The sequence below is a fragment of the Leptodactylus fuscus genome, chromosome 6 (genome assembly GCF_031893055.1).
Source record: "Leptodactylus fuscus isolate aLepFus1 chromosome 6, aLepFus1.hap2, whole genome shotgun sequence".
In the NCBI taxonomy this organism is placed as follows: domain Eukaryota; kingdom Metazoa; phylum Chordata; class Amphibia; order Anura; family Leptodactylidae; genus Leptodactylus; species Leptodactylus fuscus.
In genome coordinates this window covers 184,826,222-184,852,483 of record NC_134270.1, presented here as the reverse complement: position 1 = coordinate 184,852,483, position 26,262 = coordinate 184,826,222, and the positions used below count along the sequence as shown (strand labels likewise).

The 26,262-nt window shown below is 48.8% G+C and overlaps 1 protein-coding gene across 1 annotated transcript in view; it reads right to left on the bottom strand.

Annotated features, from left to right (window-relative positions):
• Positions 1 to 1,905: 1,905 nt before the first annotated feature.
• The window catches only part of POU2F2 (POU class 2 homeobox 2), a 74,293-nt gene continuing 49,936 nt past the window's right edge, over positions 1,906 to 26,262 (bottom strand). The window contains exons 2-15 of the mRNA XM_075278008.1: positions 21,021 to 21,083; positions 18,509 to 18,543; positions 18,385 to 18,426; positions 17,756 to 17,920; positions 14,277 to 14,471; positions 12,192 to 12,297; positions 8,463 to 8,554; positions 7,961 to 8,107; positions 6,624 to 6,765; positions 6,393 to 6,541; positions 6,117 to 6,293; positions 5,770 to 5,833; positions 5,148 to 5,310; positions 1,906 to 2,065 (exon numbers count right to left, since the gene is read on the bottom strand). Coding sequence (XP_075134109.1) covers positions 2,026 to 2,065; positions 5,148 to 5,310; positions 5,770 to 5,833; positions 6,117 to 6,293; positions 6,393 to 6,541; positions 6,624 to 6,765; positions 7,961 to 8,107; positions 8,463 to 8,554; positions 12,192 to 12,297; positions 14,277 to 14,471; positions 17,756 to 17,920; positions 18,385 to 18,426; positions 18,509 to 18,543; positions 21,021 to 21,083 — 1,580 coding nt within the window. The 3' untranslated portion in view covers positions 1,906 to 2,025. The remainder of the gene's footprint in view (positions 2,066 to 5,147; positions 5,311 to 5,769; positions 5,834 to 6,116; positions 6,294 to 6,392; positions 6,542 to 6,623; positions 6,766 to 7,960; positions 8,108 to 8,462; positions 8,555 to 12,191; positions 12,298 to 14,276; positions 14,472 to 17,755; positions 17,921 to 18,384; positions 18,427 to 18,508; positions 18,544 to 21,020; positions 21,084 to 26,262) is intronic.

The following is a 26,262-nucleotide window of genomic DNA, read 5'->3' as shown; positions in this document are numbered from 1 at the left end:
GTCCTCCACCTGACGTGGAAATTTTTGGTATACGATTCGTTCCCCCTCATCTCCATGGCGCTTTCTCTGAAGTTTAAAAGTTTTTATAACTTTTTTGTTTTTGTTTTTAATACTTTGGCACAGAGAAAACAAAAAAATTTGTTGGTAAAACCCAGAAATAAAATGGAAAAAAAAAATAAAATGAGAAGTTTTTTTTTTTTTTTTTCAAAGAGGCCGTTAAAGCTTTTTGGACGGGGGTGCGGGAGGGACAGTCTCAGCTCCTCGCACCTAGTTTTTTTGGTTTCAGTAACATTCCCTCCTTGAGTTTCCTTTTTTTTATTTTATTTTTTTTTTTTAATATCGGCTTCTTCAGATGAGGTATATAAGACAGAGAAAGACGCGCCCCTGCCGCCCGCACCCCTGGTGACTCTTGTACCGTTGTCCTTGGGGTGTTCGGGCTCAGAAGGAGGGGGAACATGAGATTTTTGGTAACTCTATTTCTTGGTATATCTCTTCACTCCGCCAACACTCAGAGTCTGTACTTTGGCACAGCGTTAGCAAAGAATAAGTTTTTTTGTTAGTTTTTTTTTGGTTTCTCCTTTGTGTCTATTTTGGTTTCATTTTTGGTTTGCTTGTTTTTGGTTTTTTTGTTTTTATTTTTTTTGTCCATCCACGGAAACACGTGATCCTGGAAATCTATCCCATGAGAAATAAAAGCCTGGCAGCGTCATAAATAAATAAATAGGGGTGAAGAGCCAAAAAAAAAAACGGGGGGCGAAAATGGAAAAGCTATTGTGCGGTGTAAGGGTTAAAATATTATATAAATATTCGGGAAGATAAACACCGACTTCTCTTTACAAAAGATTTTAGAAAAAAAAAAAACATCCGGGGAAAACTTTTTGAAAATTTTTTTGTTTTTCCGTCAGCTCGGCAAAAACTGAAAGAGAAGTTCTGTAACCACATCTAGAGCTGGAAGGAGAAATGGAGATGACGGTAAACGGGGCGGTGGGTGGTCGGGGGCGGTAGGCATCTTCTAAATAAATAGAGGGGGGGGGCTCAGTGCAGGCGAAACATAAATAAATCTAGGCGTGTATTTTCGATATGGACGTGACACGTATACACAGAGATACTCTGAGGTTCTAGAGATGTGTTAGGCTTTGGATAAAGCTGTTATTTTGGTATTTGGTGTAGAAAGGGGAAGCGATGGGCGTTGTCAGGGCAGGACCCCCCCATAGGTCGCCCATACGCCCCACCCCACGAGCGGATTCTCTCCCGCTGCGGCCTCCTCCCCTTCCTCCTAAAATCTGTGACATTCATTCTTGGTACGAAGAGAACGTAAAGCAACAGGAGGAAGGTGCTCGGAGGATCTCCCTGCCCCCCCCCCCCCCCCCCCCTAAAATCACCTCATCAGTAACTAAAAATGGCACCTAGCTCACATGACTAACAAGAGGGAGTGGGGGGGGGGGGAGGTTCAGTCTTTGGGAATTCCTTTGGTTGGGGGAGCTCTGTGCACCCCTAGTAGGGTGCAGCATATTTTTGGTTTCTCTGAAGTATTTCCGAGGTTTGGGTTTTTGGTTCTTATTTGGTTTAAGAATAGGTTTTTGGTTCTTCGGTTTTGGTTCCAATCCCCCCCTCCACACATTTCACTTCTTCACTTGGAGGGTTGAGGGGGAAAGAGGCAACACCATCTGACAAGTACTCACACCTCTACCCCCCTGAAGAATCCAGGAGCCCCCCATGTATACGGAGGCTCGGCTTGGGTGCTGGTGGAGGTTGAAGGGGGGGAGAGATGGTTTCCTCTTTCAATCGCTCTCGGCGCTGTGCTGGGAGCCGCCCGGGCTGTGCTGTAGGGTTGGGATGGCCGCCTCGCCAGAAGAGGTGGAGGAGGCTGGAGAGAGACTGGGGGTGCCACCAGCAGATGCCATGCGTCCCAGGCTGGAGCCGATAAGAGGGAGACCTCCGGGGTTCAGGAAGAGCGGAGAGCTCACCAGACTGGGAGCACTGGAGACGTTGGAACCACTGGCAAGGATGAGGTTACCGCTGGCATCAAGACCGGAGAGTGGCAGAGAGCCACCACTGGTCAGAGCTAGAAGACAAGAGGACAGGGACATGAATGGCCGCCAGCTAGAAGAGGAACGGAGACAAGAACGAGAACAAGATGGAAACACAATAATAATAATGGAAACCATCGCTCATGTGCCCAGACAGCCGAGTGTGGATCTGACTGATGTGATCACAAAAACTACCCCAATAATACTCAGCAGAGGGCCCAGGCGAGAAGACACTGAAGGGTTAACTGCGAATCTCATCAATAATTACATCTCCATCACTGAAAAGGGAATGTGTCACTACATGGACCCCCGAAACCTATAGACTGTATTGGCTACTGTGGGCGGAAGTTGTGGGCATGCTCTATAATATGTACAGGGAGAGGAGGAGGTGACCAGTGACCATCGACTATTGGCTTCTATGGGACATTGTTGTGGGCATGCTCTATAATATGTACAGGGAGAGGAGGAGGTGAGCAATGACCATCGACTATTGGCTTCTACAGGACATTGTTGTGGGCATGCTCTATAATATGTACAGGGAGGGGAGGTGAGCAGTGACCATCGACTATTGGCTTCTATGGGACATTGTTGTGGGCATGCTCTATAATATGTACAGGGAGAGGAGGAGGTGAGCAGTGACCATCGACTATTGGCTTCTATGGGACATTGTTGTGGGCATGCTCTATAATATGTACAGGGAGGGGAGGTGAGCAGTGACCATCAACTATTGGCTTCTATGGGACATTGTTGTGGGCATGCTCTATAATATGTACAGGGAGAGGAGGAGGTGACCAGTGAAAATCGACTATTGGCTTCTATGGGACATTGTTGTGGGCATGCTCTATAATATGTACAGGGAGAGGAGGAGGTGAGCAGTGACCATCGACTATTGGCTTCTATGGGACATTGTTGTGGGCATGCTCTATAATATGTACAGGGAGAGGAGGAAGTGAGCAGTGACCATCGATTATTGGCTTCTATGGGACATTGTTGTGGGCATGCTCTATAATATGTACAGGGAGAGGAGGAGGTGAGCAATGACCATCGACTATTGGCTTCTACAGGACATTGTTGTGGGCATGCTCTATAATATGTACAGGGAGAGGAGGAGGTGAGCAGTGACCATCAACTATTGGCTTCTACAGGACATTGTTGTGGGCATGCTCTATAATATGTACAGAGAGAGGAGGAGGTGAGCAGTGACAACCACAGGATTTTATGATTATTTTTGGTGTAGACGGTGACCGGGAAAATGAACAAAAAAATCAGCAAATGACCCGCCACGTTCTGTATGACCTGTAATCCTGACCCGCCACGTTCTGTATGACCTGTAATCCTGACCCGCCACGTCCTGTATGACCTGTAATCCTGACCCGCCACATCCTGTATGACCTGTAATCCTGACCCGCCACGTTCTGTATGACCTGTAATCCTGTCCCGCCACGTTCTGTATGACCTGTAATCCTGTCCCGCCATGTTCTGTATGACCTGTAATCCTGACCCGCCACGTCCTGTATGACCTGTAATCCTGACCCGCCACGTTCTGTATGACCTGTAATCCTGACCCGCCACATCCTGTATGACCTGTAATCCTGACCCGCCACGTTCTGTATGACCTGTAATCCTGTCCCGCCACGTTCTGTATGACCTGTAATCCTGACCGGCCACGTTATGTATGACCTGTAATCCTGACCGGCCACGTTCTGTATGACCTGTAATCCTGACCCGCCACGTTCTGTATGACCTGTAATCCTGACCCGCCACGTTCTGTATGACCTGTAATCCTGACCCGCCACGTTCTGTATGACCTGTAATCCTGTCCCGCCACGTTCTGTATGACCTGTAATCCTGACCGGCCACGTTCTGTATGACCTGTAATCCTGACCTGCCACGTTCTGTATGACCTGTAATCCTGACCTGCCACGTTCTGTATGACCTGTAATCCTGACCCGCCACGTTCTGTATGACCTGTAATCCTGTCCCGCCACGTTCTGTATGACCTGTAATCCTGACCTGCCACGTTCTGTATGACCTGTAATCCTGACCTGCCACGTTCTGTATGACCTGTAATCCTGACCTGCCACGTTCTGTATGACCTGTAATCCTGACCTGCCACGTTCTGTATGACCTGTAATCCTGTCCCGCCACGTTCTGTATGACCTGTAATCCTGACCTGCCACGTTCTGTATGACCTGTACACCTGACTCGCCACGTTCTGTATGACCTGTAATCCTGACCCGCCACGTTCTGATGACACATTCCCTTTAATTCTACACTTTTAGAGGTCAGCGCCCGTCTGTGCCAGTGCTGAGGATTATGGGATTCCTTATGTCTGATTGTCTCCTGAATTTTACCCCTGATCCGCCCCTCACCCCACACGTGGTATACAGCGGGAATGGAAACGTCACAGTCCACCAGTACAAATGTTGATGTGATGACGCATGCACAGTGTGAACAGTCACAAGGCAGTCCATGTGACTCCTCCTGTCCTACAAACCTTGTATGGTGGCCAGTGGGTTTCCAGCCATGAGGGCTGAGTTCAACCCCGGGCTGACCCCGAGCACTGTGCCCCTGCAAGACCAAGAAGATGGATAAGAAGGGAAAGACATTGTGCGCCAATCTGAGACCTGACATAACATCGTCCATACAGTCCTATGCGGGAAATACAGGAAAGCAGCGCGGACCGACAGCTAGCGCCACCTCAGGCCGACAGGGGAAGAGGTCATGGCAAAAGGGGAAAGTGGTAGTGGGGACTGGAGGAGACGACCTCATGTAAAGCTCCATATATATATACAGACCCCATCCTATCAGCTCCCCATTCATTGTGATATACATGTATATACATGTGCATTGCTGGGAGACCTTGTATATAGATACACCTATATACATACACATATATATATATGATGCACGGCACTGACTAAATATAGGAAAGGACCCTAGGTCATCATGGCAGATATTTTGCAGGCTGCCCTAGTGACATGGGGCACAAGGAGTTAGTCGCGTCCGCTGTCCACTTATACGCTGCTACTGTCGTGTCCAGAGACCGCACTGTATATAAAGCCGCCATCCTACTGCGGCACTGCCAGGGCTCCGGAATCACGTTTTGGTACTTACCCTGTACTGGGGCTGAGTCCGGTCAGGCTGAGCCCAGAGTGGGTGCTGCTCTGGGGACTTGCACTTGTGCTGTTGCTTGGAGGAGGTGTGGCAGATGGGGGCGCTGTGTTGGATGGTGGACGGGGATGTACAAGAGACCCCATTGCGGAAGGTAAGGTAGTCACTAAATATGAAAGAACAGAAGCAGGTAACAAAGAATTATAAGACGGGTGGAAGGTAAAATCGCTACATGAAGTGCAATTTTCTGGATATGATGGAGGTTCCCCTCCCCCCAGTATACATCTGATATGTATAGAGTTAGGATACAGGCATGTGACAGCCAGTGACTCCCAAAATACTGTATATAAGGCATATACTGGTCCAGTGTGTACCTACAGGGCAGCACACAGGTCTAGGGACAGGTTTAGGTTAGCCAGGACTAGTGCCAACATCGCAGCACACGGGTCTGGGAACATGTTTCGATTCCCCAGTGCAGATAGCCTTCATATTTGCAGCAGTGCAGTGTGACATGCGTTGCCACCACCATGATGCCGTGACATACGTTCCAGGGTGCGGCGGTCTCACCATACACAAGGGTCACACCATTACAGCATGCAGTGAGAAGTAAAGGCGATGCGGTTACCTGTTGTGCTGAGATTACTGGAAGCCTGGGAAGTGAGCGTGGGGGCAGACACCGGGGGAGACACCTGGAGCAAACCAAGGAAAGGAGCAAACATGAGAGAGTGCAGGGTGGATGAGGAACAGCAGAGGACACAGACAGGAGGAACGACCCACTGGAGGTGCCCAGTACAATGACCGCATCACCAGCTGGACCATTCAAGGCCGACCACACATTGACTGGACCCAACCGATGTAAAATGACGGAGATCTGAGTAATGTGACATAAAGTGCAATGTCGGCCTCTGACTACACGGAGAACAGTGCTGTAGTCAGAGGCTGTGAGTGTGACGCCCCCTACAGGGTGTTTACCATATGGCTCCCATATAGCTGTCCCTTGCTCTGGCTCGGTATAAGCGGCATACTGCTACAAGGATTGATGCGTTTCTCCTTCTGCCGGCGGTTACAGAACCAGACGCGGATCACTTCCTTCTCCATGTTCAGCTGCTCAGCAATCACAAGGATCTCCTCCGAGGTAGGTTTCTGGTTCTGTAGGACACAGGAGTAATGAGATGGAGAAGAGATGATGAGAGACATGTCTGACCCTTATAGGGAGCACAAGTACTCGCGGTTACCCCAAAATCTCACCGCAATAAAACTTTTCTCCAGTGCGAAGCGCACATTGGTCTCGATGCTGGTGCGTTTCTTACGTCTACGACCAGGAAGCCCTTCATAGCCTCCCCCAGGACTGCTCAGAGGGTTGGGACTGGGCAGAGTGCTGTCCACAGACATGGTTTCTGGGCAGAGGACATGAGTGTTACCTACAGCTATTAGAAGAGTAAGCGCCGGCTCCTCGCCCCCCCCGAGCCTCCATCTTACCTGCGTCGCTCAGCCACTTCTGCAGTAATGGTTTTAGCTTGCACATATTCTTGAAACTCAGGTTAAGCGCCTCAAAACGGGAGATGGTCGTCTGAGAGAAATCATTTCCATAAAGCTTTCCCATGGCCAGGCCGACATCCCCCTGTAAGAGAAGAAGACCCTCAATACATTGTGTAACACCGGCTCCTAATAGCATGGACGCAGCGGCACATACACAGAGGAGGTGAGGCCCTATACCAGAATGGGCCCCTGTTGTCCGGTGGCCTGGGACACAGGGTCTGGTTATGCTGCCAGTGGCCCTTGGGCTAATTCCTTTTGGTTAACACTTTCTGTAGACAGAGGGGCTCTATATGGCTACTTCCCACAAATCTGAATTAGGGGGTGGGACTAGTCTGGCTTCCCGCCCCCGAGGAGCCATGTCAGCAGTATATATCATCTCTATAATAGGCAGGTGCTACCAGATCCCTCTCAAGCTGCATCTGCAGACAACAGATAAGCTCCTGGTACATAAAATGTACATGAATATGAAATAGATCCCTACAGGAGACGTCCCCCCTACACGAGACGTACTCCTACATCAGAGGTCCCCTACACAAGACATCCCCCTACACAAGCCGTCCCCCTACACGAGCCGTCCCCCTACATGAGACGTCCCCCTATACGAGACATACCCCTACATCAGACGTCCCCCTACACGAGACGTCCCCCTACACGAGACGTCCCCCTACACGAGACGTCCCCCTACACGAGACGTCCCCCTACACGAGACGTCCCCCTACACGAGACGTCCCCCTACACGAGACATCCCCCTACACGAGACGTCCCCCTACACGAGACGTCCCCCTACACAAGCCGTCCCCCTACACGAGACGTCCCCCCTACACGAGATGTACCCCTACATCAGAGGTCCCCCTACATGAGACATCCCCCTACACGAGCCGTCCCCCTACACGAGCCGTCCCCCTACACGAGACGTCCCCCTACATCAGACATACCCCTACATCAGACGTACCCCTACATCAGACGTACCCCTACATCAGACGTACCCCTACATCAGACGTACCCCTACATCAGACGTACCCCTACATCAGACATACCCCTACATGAGATGTACTATTACATGAAACATACCCCTACATAAGACCTATGGCTTTTCCGCTATTTGCCCAGTGAAGTCATACTTGTTGTTGTGGCCTCCATTGGGCTAAAGTCCCATCCTATGCAGTAAGAACATTTTTCTACCCCAGCAGTGACTGTACGGTGGACGCTCCTACACGGCTATAAAGTGTCCGACAGACATGACAGCACTAGATTGGCCATACACGTCATCTCCCCACCTGAGTAAATCCCAGTTTAATCCTTCGCTGCTTGAACGTTCTGGCAAATTGTTCTAACTCCTCTAAGTCACTGGGCTCCTCCGGGTGGGAGCTGGGCTCTGTGTGTGACAGGAGTGGTGGATCCTGGGGTCCTGGGCGCGACACAGCCTGCAGGGAAGACACAGAAATCTTTATAGGATCAGACGTACGCAGGGTGATGGGACTGTATACAGGAGCTGGCGGGTGCCATTGGCTGTGATCACAGTCCTCTCTGAATTAACTCTTCATATGCCTCAATGTGGACAAGATGGGGGTGCATGGGCACCGCCATGTGGAGTTAGATCGGGGGCCCATGTAGACTGTAATGTAAGTCAAGTGATTTTACAACATTATGTAATCCATTAGTACAGACGATCCGACCCCCAGGGGGCAAGTCCCATACAGGGTGTGACAGGAAGGGGTTAAGTACAGGTCTAAGAGTGGACTATAAGGGCTGAGCCTATGGATCCTATACACTACTGACCTGAGAGGGAAGGCCAGGCCTCGGCTGACCCGGGATGAGATTCCCCTGGCTTTGTTGAGGTAGCTGGAAGAGATTTGGTGCAGAAAGGAGGCCTGGAGGAGAAGAAAGAGAGAAAATCATCATATGACATCACATATGCATCCTATACGTCCCCCCACCCCGTATATGGCTGAGCTCCACCCCCGCCCCGATGGTGCATGTCACGGAGCAAAGGTATACGTCTTCCTCCGGATGGTCTTTTGAATCAACACGGACGCAAGAGGTCGGGAGACAACAGCAATTTATTATAATCCACAAAGTTAGTAGCCGGTGGCGGTCACATCAACCGTAATAACAATAAGTCCACAGAAGTCACAATCCAATGATAGCTTTGGTTCCTTGGTCCTGTAACTAAATCCTGGCTCTCTGCAGAGCTGTGCACAGGCCGGCTAACACATACTAACTGCTAGCTACAACTATATACTAAGACTGTTACACCTATATCTGTGGGGGGAAGGGCTGAGTCACAGATTCTTCCCCCCTCACCTATACCAAGGAGAGCAGACTCCCTGTCTACTATGGACAATGCACCATCCAACATCTTCTTGGAGACACTGATCAGATTATCTCCACCCATTGTCCTCACTGGTCCTCACTAGTTAGAGGGATTTGCATACAATGTGCTAACACACTAGACCCCAATCAGCCAACTACACATTGATGTATACAACAGGTTAGAGAATACATTCCACATGAAATATATATTACACATTGCCTATAGAATATACTCTAAACATCCCGTGACAACCCCTCCCCCTCTCAGAACATGTGCATGACACAATTGGCCTACACAGGTAAATTGGGGAATGCACATCAGTCTCTATAGCTCATATTTCCTCCTGCCGGGATAACCCATCTGCGTTCTGGTGTTGGTTCCCTCGGCGGTACTGAATGGTAAAGTTGTAGGTTTGAAGGGCTGGCATCTGGCAGAAAATCCGGTGGATCCATGTTGGCATCTCTCTGAGCTTGGCTTCGGGTCACTGCTCCCACAAAGTGGCACTGTAGATTTCCAACATCGTTGCCTAACAGAACATCGGCCGGCAGCCCGCTCATCACACCAATTGTGCATCGTTTTGGTCCATAACCATAGTCGAGTTCCACGGTAGCTTTAGGAATACGTTTCCGAGTACCTCCTGCCAACTCGATAGAAAGGCCAGGGCCCTCCTCTAGGGCCTCGGGTCGATCTACTCGGGGGTCCGCTACCGTTAGGAAAGCTCCCGAGTCCCGGAATCCAACAACTGTTCGGCCATCCAGTAGGACCTCCTGCAAGTGCTTCCTCTGAAGGTTTGCGGGATGTGTGGCGGAAGGCTGAATCCCATAGACCCCTGGAGGTGGAACAGATGGGTCATTCATGGAGTCATCTGGAAATGGGGCCAAACTTTCTGTCCTAGGGGTGGTTCCCAGGTAGTGAATAGGCCGGGATGCCACGGTGGCCCGTGCCCCCATGTTAGCAGGGCAGCTAGCTTGCAAATGTCCAGGCCGCCCGCACCCAAAACATCTGCGCTCTAGCATTCTTCCAGTGGGTCGTTGTCTAGGGACAGGGTTGTTTATAGCTGGAGGCCGATGGGCTGGGGCAGGGGTAGAGGGGGAATTGTAATCCTGAGGCCGGACACGAAAGGTGGGTGGCTGGCTGAAGGGTGTCTGGCGGACTGTGGTAGTTTTCCGCTCCTCTGCAAACAACCTCTTCCACTGCGGCTTGATGGTCAGGCCCTCATCTGCAAGAGAAGCAGCTTGCTCAACTGTGGCTGGGTTCCGTTCCAGCACCCACTCACGGATCTCAGCGGGGCACTGGGAAAAGAACTGTTCCTTAAGTATGACTTGGAGGATCTTATCGACTGTGACAGCCTCCTCTCCTTCTAGCCAGCGCTTGCATGCTTGCTTCAACTTGTGGGCGAACATGTGGAAGGAGCTTCCCCCATTGTAAGACAAAGAGCGGAACTGAACTCGGTAGGTCTCTGGAGTGACTGCATAATACTTCTGCACCGCTCTTTTAATGGCCTCATAGTCCCGCTGATCACTAGGGTCCATGGCTCTGAGAGCTTCCGCAGCCCCATCTCGTAGGTGCCCCACCAGATACCGGACCCAATCCTTCTCTGGGACTTCCATCAGGCGGCACTGGTGTTCGAAGTCCTGAAAATATCCATCAACATCCCCAGCCGCTTCATCAAAGGTCTTGAAGTGTTTATGGGAGACATATGGTGGTTCTCTCACTGTTGGGCTGGGGGTCGACGTTTGATTATAATTCCGCGCAGTTATCTCAGCCATTCGCATTTCATGCGCCATTCTTTCCTTTTCATGCGCCATTCTCTGTTCCTCCTTCTCCGTTTCCTGAGCCCTCTGTAATGCTCTACTCCTTTGCTCTGCAGTTGCTCCTAGCCCCAGCACTGCCAACTCCTCCTCATACAAAACAACCCATCTGCTCTTTTGGGTCTGTACCTGCCACTCCTGTATCTCTCCAGTCTCCTGGGGGCAGCCCTCCTCATGGTCGCTTTGCAGGGTCATCTCCTCCAGTGCCTCGATCAGTTGCTCTTTCGTTCTTCCCTGGTAACTCAGGTTTAGTTCCCGGGCCCTTACTTGTAGACTTGCCATAGTCCAGTTCCTGTATTCTGAGGTTGTGGCTCCATTAATCACTGAGCTGCTGTAGTCCATCTCGCTGTCCGCTGTTGATCCCACCGCTGCCAACCAGATGTCACGGAGCAAAGGTATACGTCTTCCTCCGGAAGGTCTTTTGAATCAACACGGACGCAAGAGGTCGGGAGACAACAGCAATTTATTGTAATCCACAAAGTTAGTAGCCGGTGGCGGTCACATCAACCGTAATAACAATAAGTCCACAGAAGTCACAATCCAATGATAGCTTTGGTTCCTTGGTCCTGTAACTAAATCCTGGCTCTCTGCAGAGCTGTGCACAGGCCGGCTAACACATACTAACTGCAGCTACAACTATATACTAAGACTGTTACACCTATATCTGTGGGTGGGAAGGGCTGAGTCACAGATCCTTCCCCCCTCACCTATACCAAGGAGAGCAGACTCCCTGTCTACTATGGACAATGCACCATCCAACATCTTCTTGGAGACACCGATCAGATTATCTCCACCCATTGTCCTCACTGGTCCTCACTAGTTAGAGGTATTTGCATACAATGTGCTAACACACTAGACCCCAATCAGCCAACTACACATTGATGTATATAACAGGTTAGAGAATACATTCCACATGAAATATATATTACACATGGCCTATAGTATAGACTCTAACCATCCCGTGACAGTGCACCTTACCACAAGAGAGCAGTTATAAACCGTGTTGTTTGGGGTTGTCTGTCTCCAATATGTCCCCCATTGTGTTCAATGGAATGAAGCGACCATTGAAGGGGCCGACGAGGGAGCACAGACCAGGTGGACACTAAGGCAGAAGCTCCCCAGTATGTGCAACACTATCCGCACATAAAACGCTCAGCAGATTTTTCTGCCAAGTATTTTCCAAAGAACACCACAGTGTGAACTCAGCCTTAGGGTTATAAGTGATAGTTAAGGTTGTGCTGCAGCTTGTCCTGCAGGTCTATGTGTGTGCGCACGGGCAGATCAGCAGAACATCTGCATCACCATCACCACTTATTACTGCCTATAGTCCCCATAGGATACAGTCGGTGTATTCATCAGCTTTCCATAGGTAATGACTCTCACCTTGTTGGCCTTGCCCTGCTTGGGGCAGCAGGAATTGTGTGGGGGACTGCAGAGGATGCCCGGGGACCAGGACCAGTTGCTGGAGCTGCAGCAGTTGTTGGATATCCTGCAGAAAATAGGTGTCAGTGAAGGAAAAACCGTAAGAGAGGAGAAAATGTGCAGGAAAACCGCAAAACTGGAGACAGAACTGGCAATACGACAACATGTAGAACAAGGAGGACTAGGCCCCGACCTGTCACCTATACGACCTACGTGATGACATCACAGCAAACCGTAAAGATTCACTGTGAGAACAGAAAACACCTGACAGGTACATGAGGAAATCACCCGCATTTGTATGGTCAGGACTGTGACTACATCGCTGCCTGTGCTGTCACCCACATCTTCCCGGACCTCTGGGTCATAGTCAGTATGTCGGAGGACTCCTTTATATGGCACTGCGTACAGCCGCCGCTCCTCATACAGGAGGAGTCTGTCACTACAGTACATGGAGGATCTCTCGATGATGTGATGGGGGCGGCTGTGCCGGCTCCTGCGGTCTGCGGGGGAAATCATGGCTGCTATTTTCAGTAATAATATAAGGAGCTTGTGAGAAGTGAAGATACCGGAGATAAACTAGAGAGCGCGCCGAGCGGCTTCCTGTCACCTGCCGTATACACAGATCCTCAGCCCTGATATATAGTGTGTACAGTAACTGAAAGGAGAAGTACAAGTCATCCAGCGCACCGCAGGGCACAGGACATGGCTGCCGGCAGGCAGGGGCACATCGGGGGCTGTAAGGAAAGAGGTCGGGGCTCCCCCAATACTGCTCCCTAGTGTCCCCCCATACACTGTATAATCTGCCTTAATGTCTCCACACAGTATTTTCACTTGTTTAGTATACCCACATACAGAATAATGCCGCTACATACAGACACATAATATAATGCCCCCCGGTGTCACCACATAGTATAATACCCCCACACATAGTATAATACCCCCACATATAGTATAATACCCCCACACTGACCCCACATACAGTATAATACCCCCTTAGTGGTCTCCACTTTTGTCTATCACATAATTCAATAGGTAGTGGTCAACTTAAAGAGAGTCTATCATTAGAATTCCCTTTTTTACCTAAGTACATGTAGGAGTACCCCTTTAAGAAAGCCTCTTCTTCTCTTACCTTTATTATTCTGATCCGCTCCTCAGAAATCTCTTCTTTCTTCCTTATGTAAATGAGTTTTTAGACAGCAAAAGGGCACCGACTGCGCATGTCCGTCAGCCGAACAGGAGCAGCCACAGGAAAATGGCCGACGGACATGCGCAGTTGGTAGTTTGGGATGAAGACGCGACCGTGATGCGGGAAAAGAGGTGGCCCGGAGAAGAAGATGGAGGTGTCGCTGGAGAGTTCTCAAGCAGCACAGGGGACGTCCTTTGCTGTCTAAAAACTCATTTACATAAGGAAGACAGAAGAGATTTCTGAGGAGCGGATCAGAATAATAACGGTAAGAGAAGAAGAGGCTTTCTTAAAGGGGTACTCCTAGGTGTACATAGGTAAAAAAGGAAATAATAATGATAGACTCCCTTAAAAAAAAAAAAAAAAGCCCTGGCGGCTGCTGGTATATATACTATATATACAGTAGACATACTATATACAGTATATATCTCACCAGTTGGGGTTCCCCTGATATTTAGGGTCTCATGCAATTACTTTTTGCTTGCACTGAGGGGCGCTCCTGCTCACTTTGCACCCTATGACAGCTGTGGGCGCTGCCTGTATACCTCTGCAGTTGAGGGGCAGTATATATATATTACGCTGATAACAAGGTTCAGGTTCTAGAAACTTCCTCCTCATTGTACAGAAATGCTCCTGTAAGGCTCAGTTTACACGGTCAGGTTTTGTTCAGGTTCTTGGAATCTTTGATCCTATAGGCGGGGGAGTCCATGGGATCGGACGGCCGCTAGATCTGCTCTAAACTCACAAAACAAAAACTGAAGGAAACCTGAACAGAAGCCTGACTGCTGCGACTGAGCCGAAATACAAAGCCGAATACAAAGCCCATCCCAATGACGGTGACCCTGGACAGACGCCTTGCTCACCTGTGCAGTGAGGTGGATGGGCTGGGACAAAGCAAGTTGGGGGGGCTGCTGTTGGCTGCTGGGGGTAGACTGGGAGTCGGAGCCTGACTGGGAGGCGCTGGCGGCGGCGGCAGCGTTGGATTGCTGGACGGCGGCGGCTAGAAGCTGAGCTTGCTGGAGAAGAAGCTGCTGCTGTGCAGGGAGGAGAGCAGTGAGCTGCAGCCACACCAAGGGGCAGAAGGGGAAAGCAAAAAATACAAGGAGGACACAGGGGACAAAGGAGAAAAAGACAAGGCAGTGAGAAAAGACAATCCCAGGGAAGCCAAAGCTGCAAATAGCTCAATACCTGCAGTCATATCTATAGTGAGACATGCAGAGGGGCGAGACACACCGGCTCACCAAATGTACAGTACACCCCCACACACTGCGCATACACCCCGCACACACTGCACATACACCCCACACACACTGCACATACACCCCGCACACACTGCACATACACCCCGCACATATACCCCACACACACTGCACATATACCCCGCACACACTGCACATACACCCCGCACATATACCCCACACACACTGCACATACACCCCGCACACACTGCACATACACCCCGCACACACTGCACATAAACCCCGCACACACTGCACATACACCCCGCACACACTGCACATACACCCCGCACACACTGCACATATACCCCACACACACTGCACATACACCCCGCATACTGCACATACACCCCGCACATATAACCCCCACACACTGCACATACATCCCACACATAAACCCCCCCACACACACTGTATATACACCCCCACACACTGCACATACATCCCGCACACACTGTATATACACCCCCACACACTGCACATACACCCTGCACACACTGTATATACACCCCCACACACTGCACATACACCCCGCACACACTGCACATATACCCCACACACACTGCACATACACCCCGCATACTGCACATACACCCCGCACATATAACCCCCACACACTGCACATACATCCCACACATAAACCCCCCCACACACACTGTATATACACCCCCACACACTGCATACATCCCGCACACACTGTATATACACCCCCACACACTGCACATACACCCTGCACACACTGTATATACACCCCCACACACTGCACATACACCCCGCACATATACCCCACACACACTGTTTATACACCCACACACACTGCACATACACCCCGCACACACTGTATATACACCCCCACACACTGCACATACACCCCACACACACTGTATATACACCCCCACACACTGCACATACACCCCACACATATACCCCACACACCCCGCACATATACCCCACACACACTGCACATACACCCCGCACATATACCCCACACACACCCCGCACATATAACCCCCACACACTGCACATACATCCCACACACACCCCGCACATACACCCTGCACACACTGTATATACACCCCCACACACTGCACATACACCCCGCACACACTGTATATACACCTACACACTGCACATACACCCCGCACACTGCACATACACCCCGTACACACTGCACATACACCCCACACACTGCACATACACCCTGCACACACTGTATATACACCCCCACACACTGCACATACACCCCGCACACACTATATATACACCTACACACTGCACATACACCCCGCACACTGCACATACACCCCGTACACACTGCACATACACCCCGCACACTGCACATACACCCTGCACACACTGTATATACACCCCCACACACTGCACATACACCCCGCACACACTATATATACACCTACACACTGCACATACACCCCGCACACTGCACATACACCCCGTACACACTGCACATACACCCCGCACACTGCACATACACCCTGCACACACTGTATATACACCCCCACACACTGCACATACACCCCGCACACACTGTATATACACCTACACACTGCACATACACCCCGCACACTGCACATACACCCCGTACACACTGCACATACACCCCACACACTGCACATACATCCCGCACACACTGTATATACACCCACACACACTGCACATACACCCCGCACATATACCCCCCACACACTGCACATACATTGCGTGCACACACCCCACACACACTGCACATACACCCCACACACATTGCACATACACCCTGCGCATACACCCCGCACATATACCCCGCACATACACCCCACACACACTGCGCATACACCCCGCACACACTGCACCCTGCACACACATACATACACCCCGCACACACACACTGCGCATACACCCCGCACACACTGCACCCTGCACACACTGCGCATACACACACTGCACACATACCCCACACACACTGCAGATACACCCCGCACACACTGCGAATACACACACTGCAGATACACCCCGCACACACTGCGAATACACACACACACTGCAGATACACCCCGCACACACTGCGAATACACACACACACTGCAGATACACCCCGCACACACTGCGAATACACACACACACTGCAGATACACCCTGCATACACTGCACATACACTGCAGATACACCACGCACACACACACACTGCACATAAACACACGCACTGCACATACACCCTGCACACATCCAAAATACACTCTGAACACACACCCTACAGAACTGCATGCACGCACGCACGCACACACACCCTATTTATACACCCTTCCTGCTCACAGACCCCATATACACATACCCCACTCACACACCCCGCACACGCACCCTGCTGACTCAGACTGGATTCAGGTGCATGAACTTAGCATCAGCCTAGGACAAGCAATAGCTCCTCCATCCTCAGGCGTGGCTCACACTTGCAGATTTTTGTGTGCAGTTTTCTGAAGCCAAAGGAAAGAACACAGAGTATAGCGGACAGGTGGAAATTCAGCATCAACAAAACCTGCGAGTGTGCCCGCCGCCTGACTGCATTTACAAAATAACACGTTACTGCTGATCAGACACTTGTGGTTCAGAAACGTCGGTGAACATCCTGAACACGACATCGCAGGCATCTGGACCCAACAGAGCAAGACCAGCTGCGGGGACAATTTTTTTTCTAAACAATCACCTGGGACATATTTAAGGTCACATTCACCACTTTATTTTATGTCCCTCCCTCTGAACCTACAAGAAAACCTAAAGAAACTCTGCTATAGTATTCATTACCAAATCGTCTGTTCTGGGTATACAGCTCCGATCCAGGCCAATGTATCTCCAGGGCAACAGACAACAAAGGAACCCTGTGTAGTCTGATGCTGCAGATAAGGACACTTCTGGTTAGCTAGCGGGAGCTTGAGGTAGTCTGAGACACACCCCCTGCATCCTCATTGGTTCAGGCTGCAGAGCAGGGGGGGTGTCTTACGACAGGTTCACATTGACTAACCGTTGCAATGTGGGCGTGGCCTTTAAGAGTGAACTACAAATTCCCCAACAAATTTAGGAATTAAAATGGCAGAGAATGTGCAGGAACCTACCCCGGCCAGCTGGCTGCCAGCGAGGAGGAGCTGTGTCTGCGGGAGGGAGGTAGGTGGTTGCTGAGGGGCAGAAGGAGCCTGTGGGGTTGGAGGAGCAGAAGGCGTTGGGGGGACGGGAGTGCCGGGCAGAGACGGGGACCGCTCCCCACATTCTTCATCTGTAATCTACATAGAAAAGACATGAAAAGAAAGTCTTAATAGGAACAAATCCCGCCAGTGCTGAGGACCCGGCCCCTGTTTCTCAATTCACTAGACATAGATGACTTGACTTCTCCTTTACACCAGTTCAGATTCAGCACTTTACACGCAGGCTGGGAAACCTCTTAAAATAAAAACATTTAAAAAAATACAGAATTCTGGTCTGTGGGGAAATACGGTAACAGGGGCTTTATGGGGAAGTTACAGAAAAGAAACGAGAACTCAGGAAACGGGTGCAACGCTGCAACGGCTGCGGGGAGTCCCCTGCAATGTCCCTGCTGCAGACGAGAGCTGAGTGAATCACGCACAGGCCTGGGAGATCAGCGCCCGGCCTAGGCCAAGAGCGAGGTCTACCTACAGCAGTCAGGCACCATAGGAGTTGTAGGCTCACCGCCGCAGGCTCGAAGCTTTATTGGGATCGGACTACTTACCTTTGGAGACATTGAGAAGGGAGATCCCTTGTTTTGCTGCACCTACAAAATAAATGATAAAGACTCAGCAACAAAGAGAAACCCTAAAGCAGCACCAAAGATGGAGGTGACCGAGAGCCCGTACCTCATGTAGAGAATCCGCCCCGTTCCGTTCAGTGTCTGTGGAAACATCAAACAATCGATTTATTGTCTCACATTGTCATGTCTGGGGTGTAGAGCGCTGCTCCGCGTGTCAGACATTAGGGGGATTTATTCACCTGTCACCAAACTTGGGGTCCCTAAACCTGCAGTATGTCCTTATGGCCGTCATCTGCTCCCATTAACCATTTGTATGTCCTTATGGCCGTCATCTGCTCCCATTAACCATTTGTATGTCCTTATGGCCGTCATCTGCTCCCATTAACCATTTGTAGAACTATCTCCTGCATGGATTCTCCTCCATGTTATAGACTGACCCAGCACTGCCATAGACATGGAGGCCATGGTGTGCCCAAATATCTTCCCATCTACTAACACCTGTTATCGGGTTACAGACCTCTAAACCATCCCCAACTTGGGTTCATCTTCCCAGTCCTGGCTATCTCAAAACCAGTGATCCTTGTACATGACCAGGGGTAAGTGCGGCACTCATGTCCAGCAGCATTAGGCGCCGTATACCGTATACTGTCCTGGGCTTCACTACTGTCTGAGCACTATATCCATACATTACAATCTACATGATATGGACAGTCAGCAGCTGCAGCACAAAAACCAGAAGATGAACTTCCTATTACACAATGCTAACTGTACAGATCAGACAGGGTTCCCAGCACAACAACGCTCTGCAGTCAGTATGATGGGAACCCATAGGTATATAAAGAGTATACAGGAAGAGTATATAGGACTTCCTCAATGTATCACCCTGGAAAGACATTCCCACAGTCTAAAAACATTTCACACTGGAAAGGCCCACAGAGGGGAGACCCGATGGTCGCAGCTTCCTACAGTCATGGCCAAAAGTTCTGAGACTGCCACAAATCTCCTCTTGTCACATGATCTGCTCCCTCTGGTTTCTGTGTGTTGTCAGATGTTTTTATCACATACAGAAATAGAATTGCAATCATATTCTGAGTAATAAAAGCTTATAGTGACAGTTAGAATGAGTTACTGCAGCGTTGCAATATTTGCAGTGTTGCCCCTTCTTCTTCTTCAGGACCTCTGCAATTCTCCCTGGCAGCTCTCAATCACCTTCTGCACCAAATCCTGACTGATAGCCGTCCATTCTTGCACAATCAATGCTTGCATTTTGTCAGAATTTGTAGGTTTTTGTTTGGCCACCCGTCTCTTGATGATTGACCACAAGTTCTCAATGGGATTAAGATCTGGGGAGTTTCCAGGCCATGGACCCAAAATCTCTCTGTTTTGTTCCCTGAGCCATTTAGTTCTCCCCTTTGCTTTATGGCAAGGTGCTCCATCATGCTGGAGAAGGCATTGTTGGTGGCCAAACTGCTCTTGGAGGGTTGGGAAAAGTTGCTCTTGGAGGACATTCTGGTCCCATTCTTTATTCATGGCTGTGTTTTTAGGTAAGACTGTGAGAGAGCCGATTCCCTTGGCTGAGAAGCCACCCCACACATGAATGGTTTCAGGACGCTTTACAGTTGGCATGAGACAAGACTGGTGGTAGCGCTCACCTCCTCTTCTCCCAATAAGCTGTTCTCCAGATGTCCCAAACAATCGAAAAGGGGATTCATCAGAGAAAATGACTTTCCCCCAGTCCTCAGCAGTCACTCCCTGGACCTTCTGCAGAATATCAGTCTGTCCCTGATGTTTTTTCTGGAGAGAAGTGGCTTCTTTGCTGCCCTCCTTGAGACCAGGCCATGCTCCAAGAGTCTCCGCAGTCTCACAGTGCGTGCGGATGCCCTCACACCTGCCTGCTGCCATTCCTGAGCAAGCTCTGCACTGCTGGTAGCCCGATCCCGCAGCTGAAACACTTTTAAGAGACGGTCCTGGCGCTTGCTGGTCTTTCTTGGGCGCCCTGGAGCCTTTTTGGCAACAATGGAACCTCTCTCCTTGAAGTTCTTGATGATGCGATAGATTGGTGACTGAGGTGCAATCTTTCTAGCTGCGATACTCTTCCCTGTTAGGCCATTTTTGTGCAGTGCAATGATGACTGCACGCGTTTCTTTAGAGATAACCATGGGTAACAGAAGAGAAACAATGATGCCAAGCACCAGCCTCCTTTTACAGTGTCCAGTGGTGTCATTCTTACTTAATCATGACAGATTGATCTCCAGCCCTGTCCTCATCAACACCCACACCTGTGTTACTGGAGCAATCACTGAAACGATCTTAGCTGGTCCTTTTAAGGCAGGGCTGCAATGATGTTGAAATGTGTTTTGGGGGATAAAGTTCATTTTCTAGGCAAATATTGACTTTGAAAGTAATTGCTGTTAAGCTGATCACTCTGTATAACATTCTGAAGTAGATGCAAATTGCCATTAGGACAACTGAAGCAGTAGACTTTGTAACAATTATATTTGTAACATTCTCAAAACTTTTGGCCATGACTGTATATACACTCACAGTACTGTCACTATACATATGGACAATCTGACATGCAGGAACCTGGAGAGAAGAGTCAGAGGAGCCGCCATTACCTGTCACACCCCCTTCTGCAGCGTGCAACTTGCCCAAATGGCCCGGCTTAGACATTCTTATTTCTGTGGATAAACAGTGAGAAGATTGATCAGAATCAGGTCTACATATAACATATATACTGTATACAGGCAGGACAGGTATACGATATACTGTATACAGACAGGACATATATGAGATATACAGTATACAGACAGGACAAATATACAGTGCACCTATACATACACTATCTGGAGAGACCTATTGGTCTCCTACTCTACTCTTCTTCTCTTCTCCTCCAGTGTATGATAATATAGCCCCTCGCCCTGCAGTCAGCCGATGTATAACATCAGCCCCTCGCCCTGCAGTCACCCCCGATGTATAATATCAACCCTCGCCCTGCAGTCACCCCCCGATATATAATATCAGCCCCTCACCCTGCAGTCACCCCCCCCCCCCGATGTATAACATCAGCCCCTCACCGTGCAGTCACCCCCCGATGTATAACATCAGCCCCTTGCCCTGCAGTCACCCCCCGATGTATAACATCAGCCCCTCACCGTGCAGTCACCCCCCGATGTATAATATCAACCCCGCGCCCTGCAGTCACCCCCGATGTATAACATCAGCCCCTCGCCCTGCAGTATATATAATACAGACCTTCGCCCTATAGTCACCCCCCGATGTATAATATCAACCCCAAAACATCCAAAAAACATCCAAACAGGAATACAGACTGAAGGACATGTATCCACACAGGAATACAGACTGAAGGACACGTGTCCAAGCAGGAATACAGACTGAAGGACACGTGTCCAAGCAGGAATACAGACTGAAGGACATGTATCCACACAGGAATACAGACTGAAGGACACGTGTCCAAGCAGGAATACAGACTGAAGGACACGTGTCCAAGCAGGAATACAGACTGAAGGACATGTATCCACACAGGTATACAGACTGAGGGACATGTGTCCAAGCAGGAATACAGACTGAGAGACATGGATCCACACAGGTATACAGACTGAGGGACATGTATCCACACAGGAATACAGGCAGAAGGAGACGTGTCTACATACGAACACTGGCAGAAAGACACAAATACACAGGAATACAGGCAGAAGGACATGCAAAGGAATACCAGCTAAAGAAAGTCCAAACAGGAATTCAGACTATAGCAGAGGTTCTCAAACTTATTTTGTCTACTGCCCACTTTGAGAATGAATTATTTTTAGCGTCCCCTAAAAGTTTTAACTTTACCACATCTTAAAAATCACAATCATTACTTTAATTCTAGCGGCGATAGGAGTCTTATCCTGTTTCTGAGATCAAACTCACATTGTAAATGAGACTAATGAGAGCAATAAAACACAACTTTATACATAAGATTTAGAAAAACTTTTAAAACAAACATTTCAATTTAAATTTGAAGTTTCTTAATATCAGGCCTTAATTTACATAATAATAATAATAATAATAATAATAATAATACATTAGTGTAGTAGGTAGGTTTTGATTTTAGTTTAAAATATTAGAAAAAATCAAATCAGCCATCATCCCCTAAACCACTTCAACACCCCCCAATTTTCTCTGAGCCCTTTACTGCCCCCCTGTAGGCCTCCAGCACCCACAAGGGGCCGTTATAGCCCTCTTTGAGAAAGATTGGTCTAAAGAATGTGTGTCCAACCAGGAAAATAGGCAGAAAAATAAGTGTCCACACAGGGTACAGACAAGGTACATACATGCAAACAGGAACACAGGCAGAAATACATGCAGATACACTGGAATACAGGCACAAGGACACACATACAAAAAGGAATCCAAAGACATGCGTCCATAACTAAAGACAAACGGACATGTGTCCAAACAGGAATACAGACAGAAAGACAAATGTACACACGGGAATACAGGGAGAAGGCATTTGTCCATTAAAGAATTCAGACAGAAGGACAGGTGTCCAAACAGGAACCCAGGCAGAAGGACATAGATTCCAACAGGCAGGATAACAAAACAGGAACCCAGGCAGAAGGACATAGATTCCAACAAGCAAGATAACAAAACAGGAACCCGAGCAGAAGGACATAGATTCCAACAGGCAGGATAACAAAACAGGAACCCAGGCAGAAGGACATAGATTCCAACAGGCAGGATAACAAAACAGGAACCCAGGCAGAAGGACATAGATTCCAACAGGCAGGATAACAAAACAGGAACCCAGGCAGAAGGACATAGATTCCAACAAGCAAGATAACAAAACAGGAACCCGAGCAGAAGGAAGTGGTCAAAATGGAATAGAGGCAGAAGAGTCCAAAGAGAAGGTCATGGCTAGAAAAGCCACACACAGGCTGCACAGAACATATCATTCAGGTACCACCAATATTAGTACAAAAGGTTGTGACCCTCTCTCCGCTTTACTGATAGGTGTGGGGGGGGGGGGGGCAACAAATTATCTATTTATTTATTAAAGTTATGCTGTATAATTGAATAAATCATAGCTATGCCGGCCATAGGGGTCTGACACACGGACTGACAAACACACGACAGACGTATGACAGGCCAGTATTTCCTAATAAACCTTTCGCCTGTGACACCCGCACACTGTGGACTAACAATACGAATACTAAGCGAGGATCACAGCGCGGGCAGCAGATCCTACTAATATTATACATGTGACAGTATATATACAGTCCTATGAAAAAGGACTATTAATCTTAATCATTTTTAGTTCTAAATATTTTGGTATTTGCAGCAGCCATTTCAGTTTGATATATCTAATAACTGATGGACACAGTAATATTTCAGGATTGAAATGAGGTTTATTGTACTAACAGAAAATGTGCAATATGCATTAAACCAAAATTTGACCGGTGCAAAAGTATGGGCACCTCAACAGAAAAGTGACATTAATATTTAGTAAATCCTCCTTTTGCCTCTAGTGGCTTCCTGTAGCTTATAATCAGTTCCTGGATTCTGGATGAAGGGATTTTGGACCATTCCTCTTTACAAAACAATTCAAGTTCAGATCAGTTTGATGGTGGCCGAGCATGGACAGCCCGCTCTCAAATGATCTGAAAACAAAGATTGTTCAACATAGTTGTTCATGGGCAGAATACAAAAAGTTGTCTCAGAGATTTAACCTGTCAGTTTCCACTGTGAGGAACATAGTAAGGAAATGGAAGACCACAGGGACAGTTCTTGTTAAGCCCAGAAGTGGCAGGCCAAGAAAAATATCAGAAGGGCAGAGAAGAAGAATGGTGAGAAGAGTCAAGGACAATCCACAGACACCTCCAGGTATCTCAGGTCCCAGGTCTGTTATCTCTCTATGTAACCACACAGAAAACACTGAATCCATTGTGTACAAGCATCTGCATATTATCTGATCTGCTCCAGGCAGTGCTGACACACTGGATGGGAATCACCTTTACTCCACATTGGAAGTTTGCTAATTTTAAACATGGCGGGAAAAGAAAATCTAATTTGTCACAAACAACGAGATCTATGAAGGAGCCAGAAGTCACAGAGTTCTCCTCAAGCAGAGCTGACGGGGATCATCGGCACCAACAACACGCTCATTATATGGAGGCCCAGCGAGCTGCTGAGATGAGCTGAGATACCGGGAACAATTACAGGCACATTGCGAAGAAAAACTTCAATGCCAGGCCAACTTGAGAGCTGCCGAAACGCCGGTGCAGGTGGATCATCAACGCCAACAACACACTCATTATATAGCGTCCCAGCAAGCTGCTAAGATGCCGGGACAATCACAGTCACGGCGTGAGGAACAAGATCAGCAGCAGAACAGCTTAAGAGCTGCCAAAACTCCAGAGCAGGTAAACCATTGACAGCAGCAATTTGCTGAATATAGGCGGGTCATCGACACCAACAACACGCAGACGAAGTCACAGGCAGAGGCTAGTACTTTAATAAATCTTCTAAAAGTTCAGTGGTCCCCACTATTGTCGTATTACATACCCCCTATAAGTACGAAGACAGAGACAGCCTGCAGGGACTACTGATCCAGGCCCATGGGGGGACTCTCACTTCTGCTTCTGGTTTCCCTGCCCCCAGCCCGTTTACCGAAAAATAGACTAAAAATATACAAGGCACTTACTGCATAACAGTGTCTCATACCGTGTGTATACAGTATACATAGAGCCGTACACCTGTACCATAGTCCTGGTACCCATATACAGTATACATAGAGCCGTACACCTGTACCATAGGCCTGGTACCCATATACAGTATACATAGAGCCGTACACCTGTACCATAGGCCTGGTACCCATATACAGTATACATAGAGCCGTACACCTGTACCATAGGCCTGGTACCCATATACAGTATACATAGAGCCGTACACCTGTACCATAGGCCTGGTACCCATATACAGTATACATAGAGCCATACACCTATACCATAGGCCTGGTACCCATATACAGTATACATAGAGCCGTACACCTGTACCATAGGCCTGGTACCCATATACAGTATACATAGAGCCGTACACCTGTACCATAGGCCTGGTACCCATATACAGTATACATAGAGCCGTACACCTGTACCATAGGCCTGGTACCCATATACAGTATACATAGAGCTGTACACCTGTAGCATAGTCCTGGTACCCATATACAGTATACATAGAGCTGTACACCTGTAGCATAGTCCTGGTACCCATATACAGTATACATAGAGCCATACACCTGTACCATAGGCCTGGTACCCATATACAGTATACATAGAGCCGTACACCTGTACCATAGGCCTGGTACCCATATACAGTATACATAGAGCCATACACCTGTACCATAGGCCTGGTACCCATATACAGTATACATAGAGCCGTACACCTGTACCATAGGCCTGGTACCCATATACAGTATACATAGAGCCGTACACCTGTAGCATAGGCCTGGTACCCATATACAGTATACATAGAGCCGTACACCTGTAGCATAGGCCTGGTACCCATATACAGTATACATAGAGCCGTACACCTGTACCATAGGCCTGGTACCCATATACAGTATACATAGAGCCGTACACCTGTACCATAGGCCTGGTAGTCATATACAGTATACATAGAGCCGTACACCTGTACCATAGGCCTGGTAGCCATATACAGTATACATAGAGCCGTACACCTATACCATAGGCCTGGTACCCATATACAGTATACATAGAGCCGTACACCTGTACCATAGGCCTGGTAGCCATATACAGTATACATAGAGCTGTACACCTGTACCATAGGCCTGGTACCCAT